Consider the following 16,370-nt stretch of genomic DNA (forward strand, 5'->3'; position numbering starts at 1 on the left):
TGGTGGGAATGTAAATTGACACGGCCACTATGGAGAACAGTACGGAGGTTCCTTAAAAAACTAAAAATAAAACTACCATATGACCCAGGAATCCCACTACTGGGCATATACCCTGAGAAAACCATAATTCAAAAAGAGTCATGTACCACAATGTACACTGCAGCTCTATTTACAATAGCAAGGACATGGAAGCAACCTAAGTGTCCACTGACAGATGAATGGATAAAGATGTGGCACATATATACAATGGAATATTACTCAGCCATAAAAAGAAACGAATTTGAGTTATTTGTAGTGAGGTGGATGGACCTAGAGTCTGTCATTACAGAGTGAAGTAAATCAGAAAGAGGAAAACAAATACCGTGTGCTAACACATATATATGGAACCTAAAAAAAAAATGGTTCTGATGCACCTAGGGGCAGGACAGGAATAAAGACGCAGATTTAGAGAATGGACTTGAGGACACGGGGAGGGGTAAGGGTAAGCTGGGACGAAGTGAGAGAGTAGCATTGACATATATACACTACCAAATGTAAAATAGATAGCTAGTGGGAAGCAGCTGCATAGCACAGGGAGGTCAGCTCGGTACTTTGTGATCACCTAGAGGGGTGGGATAGGGAGGGTCGGAGGGAGACGCAAGAGGGAGGGGATATGGTGGTATATGTATATATATAGCTGATTCACTTTGTTATACAGCAGAGACTAACACAACAATGTAAAGCAATTATACTCCAATAAAGATGTTAAAAATAAAATAAAATAATACCTAAAAGATATATATACATATATATATATATAAAATAATAAATACAATGAAAACCACACCTAAGCAATCATGGTAAAAATACTGGAAATCAAAGATATAAAGAAAGAATTACAAACAGTCAAAATAAAGGACAGACTGCTTTTAAAAGAGTATTTTCTGACATTAACAAAAACAGTGAGTTATAAGACAATGTAATAATGTTATAAAGTGGGGAAAGAAAATTACCAATCTACAATTTTCTTCCCAGGAAAAGTGCATGTAATAAAAAAAAAAGGTAAATACATTTCAGATAGAAAAAAAAAAAAAAGACAAAACTGAACCAAATTATCACTATACTAAAGGAAATCCTATATGTAATCTCAGAGATGCAGGAAGGAAGAAGAGTATACATGACTGTATGAGACCATAATAACAATAATCATTGTGGAGCTTAAATTACATAAAATTAAATACCTAAAAATAGAATCTAATTCAGAAGAGGCACAAAAGTAGTTAAGGAATTCATTCTAAGGTTTTCAAATTTCCCACAGAGTGATAAAAGTACTAATTTGCATTGTACTTTCATTAGGTCAAAGATGAATCCTGTAACCTCAATAGTAACCAGTAAAACAACGTAAAAGAATGTAAAAATAACAAGCTAATAGGAAAGGGGCAATGTAATTATAAATATACTCAATCCAAAGACAGCAAGCAAATAGATAAAAAGAAATATAGAACAGGAAGGGCAAATATTGGGTTGACCAAAAATTTCATCCAGGTTTTTTGTAAGATGTTACAGAAAATCCCGAACGAATGTTTTGGCCAATCCAATAGCATAGTAAATCAGCATATTTAAACTCAAATATATCATTATGACATTAAATGCAAAAAGACTAAATACTCCACTGACAAGATAAATATCAGACTGAATGATAAAACAATATTCACTTATCTGATGCTTGTAAAGAGAGACATCTAAACCATAAACATATAGAAAATTAAAGACTAAGAGAATGAGAGATAAGTCACACAGACACTAACAGAAAGCTAGTGGTACAGATTTTAGTATTAGTCAAAGTAGACTTGAAGGCAAAATCATTAATAGAGAAAAAAGGGATATTTTATTATGAGAAAAGTTTCAATTCAACAGGATGATATAACAGTTCTAAATTTGTATCTAACTAAGTATTTGTCAACCTTTTTTCCATTATCATCCCATTTCCTTAAGCAGGCTTTTTAGATTTGTTTCTCCTCATCACTTCCTTCCAAAAGAGTTTAATACCATATACACTGTATATCTGTTTATGTACAGATTATATACACATGGCCCTCTTTGGAAGGCCATAGACCATTGTGATATGTACTGATTTTTTTGCTTCCTGAGAACCAACTATTAGATTTGAATTATTCAATTAATAATTTTCTAATTGAGTTGTATAGAGCGCTGTACCTAACAACCACAGAATCCAAACTTATTTCAAATGTATGTGAAACATTTATAGAAGTTGGCCATATGTTGAGTCATACAAATAAGATACAACAAATTTCAAAGATCTAAATCATGTATGATCAATTATGATCTATGACCACGGTAGAATTATACTAGGAAACAATGACAAAAAGATAACTAGAAACCCCCAGTATGTTTGAAAATTAATAAATGCACTTCTAAATAATCTAAGTCCAAAAAGAAATTACAATTGAAATTGTTTTGAGCTACCTGATGATGGAAACTCTAAATTTGGGGATGCAACTCTGTTAGAGAAAAATTTATTGGTTTAAATGTATTTATTCAAAAAGAAGAAAAACTGAAATGTTATGAGCCAAACAAACACAAAAAACCCTGAGAAAATAGAAAAAAAAAAGCTCAGAAAAGAAGAAAAAGGGAAATAATAAAAGACTAAAATTAATAAATATAGACAATAAATACACATAAATAAAGAGGATTTAAAAAGTCAAAAGTTGTTTACTTGAAATATCTAATAAAGTTGATAATCCTGTCAAAACAGAAATGGCATAGTAAACTAATAGTAAAAATAAAAAGTTAGACTAATATTAAAGCAGGGAATTATGAATAACTTCATGCTAATTACAAAATTTTGATAAAATAGTTGACCTAGAAATACACAACTTACCGTAACTGAAAATAAAAGTAGAAAACCTGAATAACCCATAAAGATTAGTGAAATTAAAACCATAATTAAAATCTTGCCCACAAAATATTCCAGGACCAGATGGATTTGTTTACAATTTCTAACAAATATTTAAGGAAGAAATAACATGAATCTATATAAATCTCCCTCCTCTAAATTTTTAAAGGGTAATATTTTCTATTTTTATGAGGTCAATGGAACCTGGCTGTTACCAGAAAGAATAATTTTAGGCTAACCTTTTTTATGAACATAGTTGCAAAATCCTAAAAATTATTAGCAATCCAGAAACAAGGTAATAATGAATTAAAAAAAGAAAAAGCATAACACATCATGACCAAATTGGGATTACTCCAGGACTTCAAGTTTGACTTGACATTGTAAAATCAGTCACCACTACAGCAGAAAAATAGAGAAAAATCACATGGTAGATATCAGAAAGAACATTTGATAAATCAAATATTTATTCATGATAACTCTTAGCAAACTAGAAATAGAAGAAAACTTCTCAATATTATAGAGAATATAATACTGAATGATAGAATGTTGAAAGCTTTCCTTCTAAGATTGAAAATAATACATTACCCACTGTTACCTCTTCAACAATTTACCGAAAATCCTAGCTAGTACAATAAGACAGAACTATCAGTATTAAAAAAGAATATATATGCCTACCATTATTCTTGGATAGCATGATTGCCTACATAGAATATCAAAAGAATCTACAGATAAAATATGAGAATTCCCAAGTGAGTTTAGTAAGGCTGCTGATAACAAATTGACATACCAACAATTAATTGGTTTTCTATATATTAGTAACAAAAAGTAAAAATTGAAATTGAAGAGATAATATTTAGAATAGCATCAAAATACTAAGTGTTTAGTAATATATCTAGCAAGGAATGTGTAAAATGACCACAAAGCAAGCTAGAAGATATTAGTGAGAGAAATTAACAAAGACCTAAATAAATGGAGGGATATACTATGTTCATGAATTGAAAGACTCAGGAAAGATGTCAAATCTTCCCAAATTGGTCAATAACCAAAATTTCATTTTTAGGTAAGAATCTTAAGTTAATTCTAAAATTTATATGGCAATGTAGAGAATGAAGAATGAACAAAATAATCTTGAAGAAGAGAACAGGAGATTTTACGAATGGGAGAAAATATTTGTACCATATATAGCAATCAAAGATATCAAAATATATCAAAAATTCCTATAAATTAATATATAAATGACTTGTTTGGACACTTCACAAAGAGGATATTTACATGGCCAATATATATGTGCAAAAGTGCTCAAACTTGTCAATAATCAGGAAAATGCAAATTAAAACCACCATAAGCTATCACTACACACCTCCTAAATGCTAATATGTAAGGTTAGTGAGGAAGGGAACTATCATACATACATTGTTGGTGGGAGTGTAAATTATTTTAACCACCTTGAGCAGTTTTGAATTTTCTACTGAGGTAGAACATAAACATTCTCTGTGGCCCAGCAACTAATTCCTAGGTGTATGCTCAGCAGAAATACATGTACCGGTGTATCAAAAGAATGCTCAGGCCAGTACTATTCATAATATTAACAACTAGATACAACTGAAATGTTTTTCCACAGTAGAATGGGTGAATAAATTGTTGCATATTCAAATAATTAGACACGATGCAATAATGAAATTAAATTAGAGCCATAAGCAACAACCTAGTAAGTCTCACTGTATAATGGTGAATGAAAGAATGGAGGAGCCTTGATGGGATTTCTGAGGTGGCAATAATGTAATAATGTTCTATTTCTTGGCTTGGGTAATTGTTATACATTGGTTCACTTAAAATTAGTGAACCATTCTGTACATTTATATGTTGGGTATTTCTCTGTATGTGTGCTATAGTTTAAAAATAAAATAAAAAACTATATTTCTCTTAAATGTTTAAAACATCCAACAGGACTATGCCCAAAATAGTTACAACTCCATGAAATAATTTTTATAACTGTAAGCAAATAATACCAGTTGATACACACATGATGCTTACTACCTTTCATGCACCGTTCTAAGCATTTTACAAACAAAACTCATTTGATCTTCTCAACAACCTTATGAGGCAGATATTTTAAACACCTTCATCTTATAAATAAGTACAGTGCGGGCCAGAGAGATTAACTGGCTTAGGATCCCAGAGCTAATAAGTGAACCACAATGAATGGTGCCAGATTCTGCACTGTTCATCATTACGTTACACTGCCTTTCAGAACAAAACTTCTGAAGTTTAAAGTGTCAGATTCACCCACTGCGAATGAACTTAAAATGAAATAATGTTTCCTCTATACACTGGAACCTCCTATAAATAAACATATTGCATAGATTGCTTTAACATTTTGAAATAGATATTTTTATGTTTTGTATAATAATTTAAAAAGTCTTTTTCTAACTCATGCTTAGAATGATCAAAGATGGATTTAAACACAGTGCATTTGAAACGTATAAAAACAATAAAAAACTGTCATTAAAAAAGCTAGGGTTGAATTTCAACTCTATTAGTTTTAACTTCTGTAAACTTCAATTTCCTTGCCATTAAAGTGGGCATAATGAATCCTCTCCTAACAGGAATGTTCTGAGAAAGAAGTGACTTGACATTTGTGCCTTGAACTAAGCGACTAATTACATATGAAAGCTAATCCATCTGCGTGTGTAGTGAGTAAATCTTAGAAAGTTTAGAACATAAAGGCAACTCATTTTAAGTTCACATTTAATAGACTTAAAAAGTCAAAAATGCTAAATAACTTGCCCAAAGTATTACACTTAGTAAGGCTAGCATCTGGAACTTGAACGCAGGGATTTAGGTTACAAGGTCAGTGTTCCTTGAAAAAAGTTTGATTCTCATTTTTTTCTTCCTGTTTTCCCTTCTCTCTCCACATAAAATACACAAACTAAATTTTTAGAAATTACATATTGTTGCCAATTAATTCAATAAATGTATCTGACCTATTTTTAAAAAGATTTACGTTAAAGGAGACATATTTTAAGTAGGCTATATTCTCCAACTGACTGTTTTTGACACAAATACCATTAAAAGTTTTTATATACATTTGTCTTCAAGTTTGAGAAGGGTTTGCCCTCTGTCTCTCTCGTGCACTCACACAGACTCTCAGGGGCAACATATTAATGAAAAAGAAGATAGTATTTTTCAATTACTTTATTATTAGCCATTGGATTATTTTTAAATGATTAATAATTTTTTTAAAAATTAAAAGGGATTTGTAGAGAAAAATTTAGAATGTCATTCAAAACTCTTATCATACATAAAAAGCAGATAAGTGGTTGTTTCAGAATGGAGAGAGGGGTAGAGGGAGGGACTACAAAGGCACAGAAAAAAATTGGGGGATGATGGATATGTTCATTGTCTTGAATGTGGTGATGGTTTCACAAGAGTATCAAACTTATCAAATTGTACACTTCAAATATGTGCAGTCAATTGTGTGTCAATTATGCCTCAATAAAATTGTTTAAAAAAAAAAACTCCTATCATACAAATTCCTATCTGTTTTGTGTTTATTCCTTTTGTTTTAACTTAAAGATTGTTTTTTACTCCAAACACAATAAAAGTCTAGAAAAATAGAAAATAAAAATAACTAAATAATTAAAATAACTAATACTTATATTTTCCAAATCAAACTAAAAACCAAATTGAAATTGTTTTCATTTCATTGAAAAAGCAAGAAGACTAGTCTGAAAGACATGGAAATATACTGTATTTCTATCACATGGAAAACAACTTTTTCCTTAAATTTAATGACCTTTTCTAAATCAAGGCATTCTTTAGACCTCTGTGTTACTGCAGCATCTCCTTTTACGAGAATACATCTACACTTTTGTGAATGACTGAGTTCTTTCATCTGGCTGGACACAGTTGGCAAGTGGCATAATGGGAAAGGGAAATGAAAGTCTTTTTTTTTTCTCCTGAAAAACCAAGAAAGGTATAAATCATATTGGAACTGAAGCATTAGTTGCTTGTATTACTGCACAAACTACACATCTCAACACAAACAGTGTTTTCTACTGTTTTATGAATAAATGGTATTATAGCATACTTTAATAAAGTCCATGATGTGTGGTTTCCTTAAACACTATTTGAATAAATATAAATTGTGCATATTTAATTAATTTGAAAAATTAAACCAAATTGACCAATTCTAAAAGAGAAAATTTAGTTAAAGTGTTCAAAGCAATAAAATACATACAGTCATATATGTACATTTAGTTTATGGAGAAAGGTCTCAAATAGTTGGGCAGGCAACAGGACAAAAAGTTTTCTTATGAAAACTTTGAAACATATATGAAAGCTGGAAGGAACTTTGAGCTTGACTAAGCCTCTCGTTTTGTACATGAGGAAACTGGTGCCCTGAGAGATGACTGGCCCAAAGTTACTCAAGCAGGAGGGCTGGGCTATCTATCTCCTCACTTCCTGGACTCTTTCTTCCGGGGCATGATGGCCTCCCCACCTGTGTTAAAGGCACACGGGAGAAATTCAATATGATTGAAGGAAGAAGCTAATGAAGCAATTAAAAAACAGAACTCTTTCTTCTTTTACTTTCTAATTTTCCTCTCAACTTTAATTTAAATATCACACAGTAATAAATAAATATATATAATTTTTCCACTGTGTATGTCATAAACTTATGGGGAGAAAAGCTGAACAATTCTAAAGTATATACATGAACAGATAGTCTTGTTCCCATTCCATGCTCAAAGTTCTCCTGCCAGAGGCTTCCACTGCTAAGTTTTTTATTTGAATTTCTAGAAATTTTCCATCAGTGTGTGTGAATGTTTATGTTGTTATACAAATGTTAATGCAGCTTTTTTTCACTTAACACATCTTGAAAATCATTCCAGATTGTGCATGTAGATCTAGCTTATTCTTTTAAGTAACTATATTGCATTCTATTGTATGGATTTAAAATAATGTACTCAACAACTCACCTATTATTAGTTTAGGTAGTTTCTGAGTTTTTATATTACAAACAAGGCAAAAATAAACATAAGTTGATATATTCTTAGACTAAGATTTACTAGGGTCAAAGAATATGTAAAACATTGAAAATTTAGTGTCTTTATTTTAGATATCAAATTTTGACCAGTTCAGGTATATGTTAACCTCCTTATGTCTACACCTGAACCCATGGAAATACCCCTCACCCCAGACTAACCCTGGACCCTACCTCCCATCCCAGGGGAAAAGAAGAATATTTTTTAAAACTCAAAACTCTTAAATATCCTTCAGTGTATTTAAATTATGTATAAACTCCTCTTTTGAACTGAATCCTTTTTTGTGTGTCTGAAGCAGTGATCAGGTAATGATGATTTTCATCATGTAGAAAGGATACCTTATATATTTATTTACATGTTAAATATGAATGTAAAACACAAAAGGTATTAATAAGACAAGAATCTGAGCAGGAATTTTAATGAAAAATTTTGCACATATTCACCAACAATTAGAAAGGAAAAACTAAAACAAACATTACTTCAAATTTTACAAACGGAAACTCCATCAAAATCTCATTACCAATCTTAATTTTTTCCATCTTCTCCTTACAAATGCAAGAAAGGGAAGAAAGGGAGGCAGGAAGGAAGGAAGAAAAGGAAGGGTGAAGGGAGCGGGAAGGATGGAGGGGGTATGTATGACATAAACTTTCTTTACTGGTATATTGACTAAGGCTATTATTTTCATACTTCTATACTGTATGCAAATAAATATATAAAGCATTCATGAAAGGGTTTTGATTTTCAATACTGGGGTATTTATACACTAACATATTTAGAATTATATATTGCTTAATAGACTTGTGTGTGTTTTGTGTCATGTTATTTTTAGGTTTATCCAAAACTACAAACCCTGTCCCCTATTCTCCAAGCTTGAGACGTTATCTGTGAACCATACCCAGAGGAGATGTCAGAGGAATGCTCTGACCCAAGTAGGATCCAACCAGTGCCTGGATTAGAGCAGCTCAATTGCATCAAATGCCACCAGCAGGATGAGGCAGCCACCCTGTACCACAGGCCCCAGGTCTCAGAGCAGACACTCAATGGCCAACCAATTCACCAAAAACATCTTTCTTCTGAGGATTCCTCCAACTTAGTTATTAACAAGTTTTCAGTTATTCCCTAAAGAAACCAGAATTGGAGTGGAAGAGATATTAAAGTGAGATAACACAGAAAATCTAGGACAATGATTAGCACTTAGGAAAAAGACACTTGTCACATTAAAGTCTCCAGCTACAGTGAACACAAAGCACATCCCTTTACTGTCTGAAGGGGAACTACAGTCACAGAGCAGCACATCAGCCTCAGAGGAGAGAAAGGGGGCGAGGACAGGTGGTCTTCCTTGGGGAGCAATAGTCCTCCTGCGGAGAAATTCTCCAAAACCCAGGGACTTGTTTTTGTTTTTCCTTGGCAATGAGGGTATTTTGGAGGTGAAATTGCATAAATTTGGATAACTGAGTAACGGCAAACTTTTAAGGGAAGTGGTAGAAATAAAGGATGGGAGAGGTGGAAGAATAAAAAGAAATTAATGCTAACTAGTCAACATTAATCTTGTCAGGGTGAAGTTCAGAATCTGGAAAGGAAGAAGGCATCCCAAAAGTATTCCAAAAGCCTCATTTTAAAGAGGAGGCAGTTGGGGCCTCCAAAGTTTAAGAAATTTGCCTTAACTCACACAGGTCATCTCTGAAAGTTCTGAGCCACTTTGGGAGGTTTCCTGCCACCCAGGACATTCCTGCGACACTACAAGGCATCAGTGGTCAAGCCCATCACAGCTTGGGAACCCTCCTTGCTTGCACCAAATGGCTACTGGAACCTGGGGCTGCTGTCAAAGTTCTCGAAGGACTCCTGCTTTCTGGAACTCCTAGGGGTTCCAAGTCCAAGTGACGATGGAGAAGATATCAATGTACTGATTTAATTCACCATCTCAAACCTATACAGTAGCTTAATCAACTAAAGGGAAAACTTCGGCTTCCTTTCACATTATATTTTTTAAGGACACCATTACAAACATATCATTTCAAAAGAATGACAATGCCTTCCATTGGTCATATTAAAGACCACAGTAATAGGCGTAAATATCTATATAGATGGAAAATTTAGATTTTTTTCTTGAATTCAGTTGCATAAAGCAACCTCTTTTGTTTTTCTTCATCACCACCTCCCTTCCAAATTTTCTCTGTTCCTCCATTTCTCTGCCCAGGCTCCACTATTTGTTTAAGTTCAACCAGAATGTAAGTTTCCTGAAGGTGGGAATCATTGCTTATCTATCTTTTTATTCACTTTGCCTCAGTAGGCATAGCCCTTGACATGTTGAAAGCACACAGTAATTTTTTTTTTTTAATAAAGGTTTAACACTCACATTTTTATATACAAATGGAATTTTTAAAAAAACACCAAATAAGAATACTGTAAAAAGTTTCATCTAAAAAAGGATTGTTAGAAATAACCCAATACAACCAGTTTCATTTACAGGTGATGAAACTGAGATCAAGAGTGAGCAAGTGGTTCAGAGTCATCCAGCTAGTTAGATCCTGAATAAGGGTGCCCACGGGTCCCCTGCCTCTAACTGCTGCTGTTTTTAGTGTGCTCCATGCAATCGCTTTCTATGTACAAATGAAATCATCCAGATACCTAAGCGATTCTTGGGAAAGTATAACTGCCTTGATTATACACTAGGACTTGGACGCATGTCATTGTACCCTTTGTTCAAATCTCTAACAATGCCTGGAACGTAATAGATATTGTCAGTTTGGGTTTCTACACCCCTTTTTCCCTTCTATCCCCCAAATTTCCATATCGACCACTTTAAAGACTGCTAATATACCAAGTATGCATCACCTCAGGAATCAAAGTTAGCATGTTGACAAAGCCACCTAGGATGCTTGTAAAGCCAATGGTCCTGATGCCTGTAAAGCACCCCAAGGCTGCCTCCCACATGAGGGATGGGCGTGCTCCCCAAGACACATTCTTAGGAGAAGTGAGGATGCCCAAGGGGAAGCTCTGAGGAGGAATGGGGAGGCCACCACGGGGAGGCGCTGATAGAGAGGGTCTCATCTCATTTCCAAATGCCAAGTCTCTTCTTCTTTAGCTAGACTTGGCTCCTAGAAGAGAGAGTCCTACTTGTCTGTGGATTCTCTGGGATATATAAGCTGAATCCATGGGATGGTGGAGTCTTTGGGTAAAAAGTTCTGAACATTGAGGGTCCTTCAAAAAGTTACCGCCCAAAAGTCAAGGTGAGTTGAACCACTTAGAATACCTGTTAGCTTCTACATTTAGATGTTCTAAAGTCTATTCTGATTCTTAATTTTGACATTTCACTTTAATATAATGAGGCCCTTTTACTCTTGCTTGGGATTAGTTTACTGCTTAATAAATTCCTTCCAGCACTATGTTCTGTCAGTCAACAAGCAGCTTCCCCTGTGATTTGAGCCTGCTTAACAACAAATTCAACTTCGGAAGATTAATTACTAGGTAGAGGCATTTCCATGTGGTACATGCTCACTTTGAGGAAACTTGGTCATTTTACTTTTGCCTCTGTTTGGGGTAACAAGGTTCTCTGGCTGAAAAGAACACCAGTCAATGTTTGCAATGCCCTCCTAAATAGATTATACTTTAGGTTGGACTGACACAAAGGCTTTTTTCAAAGACAGTTGAAAATGCCGTATTTGAAATTTATTTAAATAATTTACAATATATGAAGGGTAGTAAATTCTCAGCAAACATTTTAACTAGGTATTTATTGAGAACTGACAATGAGTAACTTTGTGCTGAACATCGTGAAAGGCATTGCAAGATGTACTGGTGCAATTAATTTCCCTAAGTTGGTGTCTGCTCCTGACACATCTTGGATTTTTCCACCCTTGCCCTAAGTAACTTGATTCAAAACAGAGTTTCTCCCAGCTAATTGGCTGACATATAGTCACCGCTGATTTTGTCTCAACTGAGTACACTCTGAAATCAGACAGCTTACAGAGTCAGGTAAAAATCCTTATAAAGAGGATACAGACTTTGGAGTTGCAACTCGTCAACTCTGGGCTTCTACTTCAGACAAAAAGAGACTTCATTTTATTAGAGAAAATGTCAATCAAGACGTTACTACTGACACCCGTCTTTGTTTCACCAGCCAGTAATAAAAGATAAAGCAGAGGAAATGGAGGAGCTGCAGTTAGGCATTTGCAACACACAAAGTCCTTGTTTTCCCACTAGGCGCTGCAGAAAAGCAATTGTCCATTCACAGCACATCCTCTGCATTTCAGACCTAATATTTTTGCAGTTCTTAACTTGGTACATTACACTCTTATGCAGTTAATTTCATTAATTCTTTGAAATTCACTATGTGTTTTACACCTTGCTTAATCTTACTGCTAACATGACCCAGTTTTAAAAATTTCTCTTAACGTTGAGAATAGAAACCTTTGGGGAAAAAAATCAAGAAATTCTGGAAGCAGTAATGGTGTCAAACAATCCTGTCTTACTTGCTATTTTATAACTTTGAGAAGGGTAATAAGGAAATCCATGTGAACCATATATTACTTGAACTGCTCTTACAATAACTGACTCTAGATAGGAATGATTTTTAGCAGGGGTCCCCCTCAACCCATAATAATAATGTGCCACTGAAAACAATATTAGCCTTGGTTTAATTGCCCTGCTTCCCACCCCGGCAACGTTTAGTGGTTTACTGTATATAAATGCATATGCCTGTCTTCAGGGGCAAAGAGGTTTACTGTAACATTTTAATAGTCATGCTGGCTGAACACATGAAGAACAGAATCTATAGAAGATTAATTAGTTCCCAGGCTCAATCACTCAAGTGCCTAATTAAATATCTCACTCTGCTTTCAACTATTGTAGGAAAAGATAATTAGCAAATTTGCAGTGCTAATAAAGAAGTTTTATTCTCCTTTATAAATAATGAGATCTAAATCATTGGTCATGTAACTCAGGGACTGCATCTCCCCTGTTGACTTCTAAATCCAGAACATTAAAAAAAAAATGCAACAAAATGATAAAGTGCATTTTCCTCAAGAGTTCATTTTTCTGACACACCTTCTATAGGTTTTTCTACCTTCAATCTCATTATTAGCTTCCTCCTCTCTTCATACTAATTTCTTCATCTTCTGTCAACCAACATGACAAACTCAAGAGAAAAAAGGATTTTCTTTTTCCCTGTTCCGCAGCCCTCACTAATCTCTTTACCAATATTTTCTTCTCCTGTCCCACCAAAAAGAAAAAATGACTCAACTCTTAAGATTTACATTGGAGAAGAAATATTGCATTCATTAAAAAAGAAGCCAAAGGAAAAAAAGCAACCCTCCTCAGGAGGGGCTCAAAGTGCAGCGAAAAGGCCGGAGTATCTCATTAGGCTGCTTGGAATGAAACGGTTAATTCAGGGTAAGTGATAATGTTTAGTCAGTTCGCCTAGAAAAAGGAAGGAAATTCAAAAGCTGGTTGCTGTAGTAACAATCACAGACCAAAAAATATATACATACAGGTTCATTTAAAATAAAACTCCTGCCACCTCTCTGTGATTCTGTTCTCTCAAGAAAAATGAGTTGCCGCTGAAATCTGTTGTACCTACCTCAACCATTAAACAAGACATTTAACCATAGTGGCAGTTCTGTGACCTTTGAATGCCGTGAAATCTCTGAGCGGTGCTGCTTGTTCATGAAGACTTGTGCTGCGGAATCCAGCAACTTCATCCAGGATTAGGAATATAATTAAGTAAAAAAAAAAAAAAGAAAAAGAAAAAGTAACACAAAAGCACACAGAGAGATCGGGGAGGAAGGAAGGTAGAAAGAGATTCTCTCTGGGTGAGTATACCACGTTTCTTTCTCCCAGGCAAGTGCTGGGATGGAGCCGAGCCTGCTGCAGTGCCCAGACCCACCGACTGGCTGGGGGAGCAGGCAGCCGGCCTGCTAGGCTGGGAGGTGCTGTCAGTTGCCACAGGCAAGGAAAAGCGGAGACCAATCGGCTTCAACTCTGGCAGCTTACTGGAGTGGAGCCTTTTCTGTTTCTGTTTCCTCATTTCAAGAGTGACGTCAAAGGGTTTAGTTTTCCTCTGCATGTGCTATTAATTTTAAAGTGCTGTGCTATGGGAAGAATGTGTGTGTGCCTGGGCACCCCACTCTCGGGAGAACCCAAGAGACATTTTCTATTTTCAGGAAAAAATTTTAACAATGGAAACTACCTTGTGGTGAGGTGTATCAAAAAAACAAAATACACAAGAAACACTGAGCTAAAAGACAGCATCAAGATTTATATTTTTCTCAAATGTGAGTGTATGTACTTTTGCCCACTTCCCAGCTGTTGCTTGTGTTTGAACTAATTCGTTTTTACCCTTACCTAAAAATGAGTTGTTAATCTTGAGAGCTGTGGAGGGAGACTTGCGCAAACGAGTTGGGGAACAATATTACGTGCAGTGAAAAACAGAAATCATGTTGATGCTGCTGAGCCCTGCTTTCCTCTCTTTCCTCCAGCTTCTGTGGTGAAGCGTCAGGATTATTCATGCCAGGGAGATCCCGCCTGCAACTCCCCACAGGGAGTCATTCAAGAAGCAGGGCACAGGGATGCCACACAAGCCTGCCTGGGGCTTCAGCACGTTCTCTCCCAAAGTGTGCGAAGGTACAGTTGTTTAGGGCTATTTCCTCTACCAGGGCCCCCAGCTCATCCCTGTATTTCTCTTCCCACTCTGGAAAATCTCGGCGGTGGCCATCTGTTGTTTCTGCCTTCTCCATATCCTCTCCCTTCTCCCCACCCCCCACCCCCCGCCCGATTCTGCTAACAGAACCTCTTGTTTTCTTCCGGAACCTTTCCCTCCTCTATCTAGAGATTGCATAGCCTTCCCCCTAAGACCCTCCCCTCCAAAAGAACCATAAGGGGCATGTGAACCAGACTGATCAATCCAATTTGTCTGTTGCTTTAGACACGGAAAATGTTTTAGGGGTAAGCACAACATTCAAGAAAGGTGAGTCCTTTCCCAAATATGAATGCTGATTCCTTGAGAAAGAAGGTATTTATACCTCCCTGAGATCCTACATGCTAGGGTTACACAAGCTGTAGTGCTTGGGATTCCTCTTTGATGTTGAAGATACAGCAGTGAATGAAACAGGTGGTATCTGCTTTCATGTAGTTTACATTTTGGGGAAGAGGGAAGACAGGCAATAAAAATAAGTAAATATATAATGTCAGTTGATAATAAGGGCTTTGAAATAAAGGAAAGCAAGGGCACGGAGGTGTGTGTGTGCTGCTTTAGGAATGACGATCAAGGAAGCACACTTTTAAAGCAACTGGGAGCAGAGGCCTGAGTGCAGGGAAGAGGCAGGTCACCTGTGGCGCTGCCCGCCAGGCAGGCAAGCAGTGTAAGGGCCTGCGGCAGGTGAGCGCTTGGCACATTCAAGAAGCGAAAGGGGAGCGAGAGTGGCTGGAAGACAATGAGCAAAGGGAAGAAATGAGTTCGGGGAGATATGTCTGGGACAAGATCAGGAAGTATCTTACAGGCCATGTAAAAGGATTAGAATTTATTCCACGATGGAAAACCTATCAGAGTGCTTTGCGCTATGGAAAGCCTAGGATCTGACGTAAATTCTATGGGATTTCCTCCCTCTTCTGAGTGGAAAATGGCTCTAGGGGAGCCAGGGTAGAGGCAGGGAGACCAGCAATGAGGCCATTTGCAATAATGGCTTGAATTTGGGTGACAGCAGTGAAGAAGGTAAGAGGGCCAGATTCTGGAGGATGTGTGTCTGTGTGTGTGTGTGTGTGTGTGTGTGTGTGTGTGCTGCCTGTGTGTGCACATAGAATTGGCAGGATTTCAAGATGTGGGGTGTGAGAGAAAGAGAGGCATCAAGGATAATTCCCAGGATCCTGGCTTGAGCAAACTGGAATAGAGTTGCCACTTACTGACGTGGGGAAGACTACGAGGAGAACCTGGTTTTGAGGTGAACTAAAGAGTGGTTTTGGATCTTCATTCAACAGCGACAAATATTTATTGATTGCCTACTCCGTATCAGGCACTGTTCTAAGTGTTGACGATAAAGCAGTGAAAAATACAAAGTAACCGAAAAGCTCTTGCCCTCATGAAACTAGATTCCCTAGATTCTTCTGAGGGGAGACAGACTATAATAGGATATTGAATAGTGATAATATTGTGGAGAAAAAAATTATGATAAGGAAGGGTTACTGGTCAGATGGGGGCTTGCAATTTTAAATTGAATATCTAGGGAAGGTCTCACTGCAAAGGTGATATTTGAACAAGACTTGAAGTTGATGAGGAAAGATGTAGGGAAGGTGCTCTGAGTGGGGGGGTGTCGCAGGTGAGCAGCAGGAGATGGCAAGAGGCCTAGAGGGCGCAGATCATGCAGGGCTTTCTTGGTCATTGTAAAGACTCTGGCTCTTACTCTCAAAGAAGTAGGGTTTTAAGCAGAGGACGGAGG

General features: G+C 36.2%; 1 protein-coding gene across 1 annotated transcript in view; it reads right to left on the minus strand.

The window, feature by feature from the left end:
• The window catches only part of PDE7B (phosphodiesterase 7B), a 346,677-nt gene extending 332,769 nt beyond the window's left edge, over positions 1-13,908 (minus strand). Inside the window, exon 1 of the mRNA XM_059941133.1 lies at positions 13,520-13,908. Coding sequence (XP_059797116.1) covers positions 13,520-13,540 — 21 coding nt within the window. The 5' untranslated portion in view covers positions 13,541-13,908. The remainder of the gene's footprint in view (positions 1-13,519) is intronic.
• Between the last annotated feature and the right edge of the window lie 2,462 nt (positions 13,909-16,370).

This window comes from Balaenoptera ricei, chromosome 12 (assembly GCF_028023285.1).
Source record: "Balaenoptera ricei isolate mBalRic1 chromosome 12, mBalRic1.hap2, whole genome shotgun sequence".
NCBI lineage: Eukaryota > Metazoa > Chordata > Mammalia > Artiodactyla > Balaenopteridae > Balaenoptera > Balaenoptera ricei.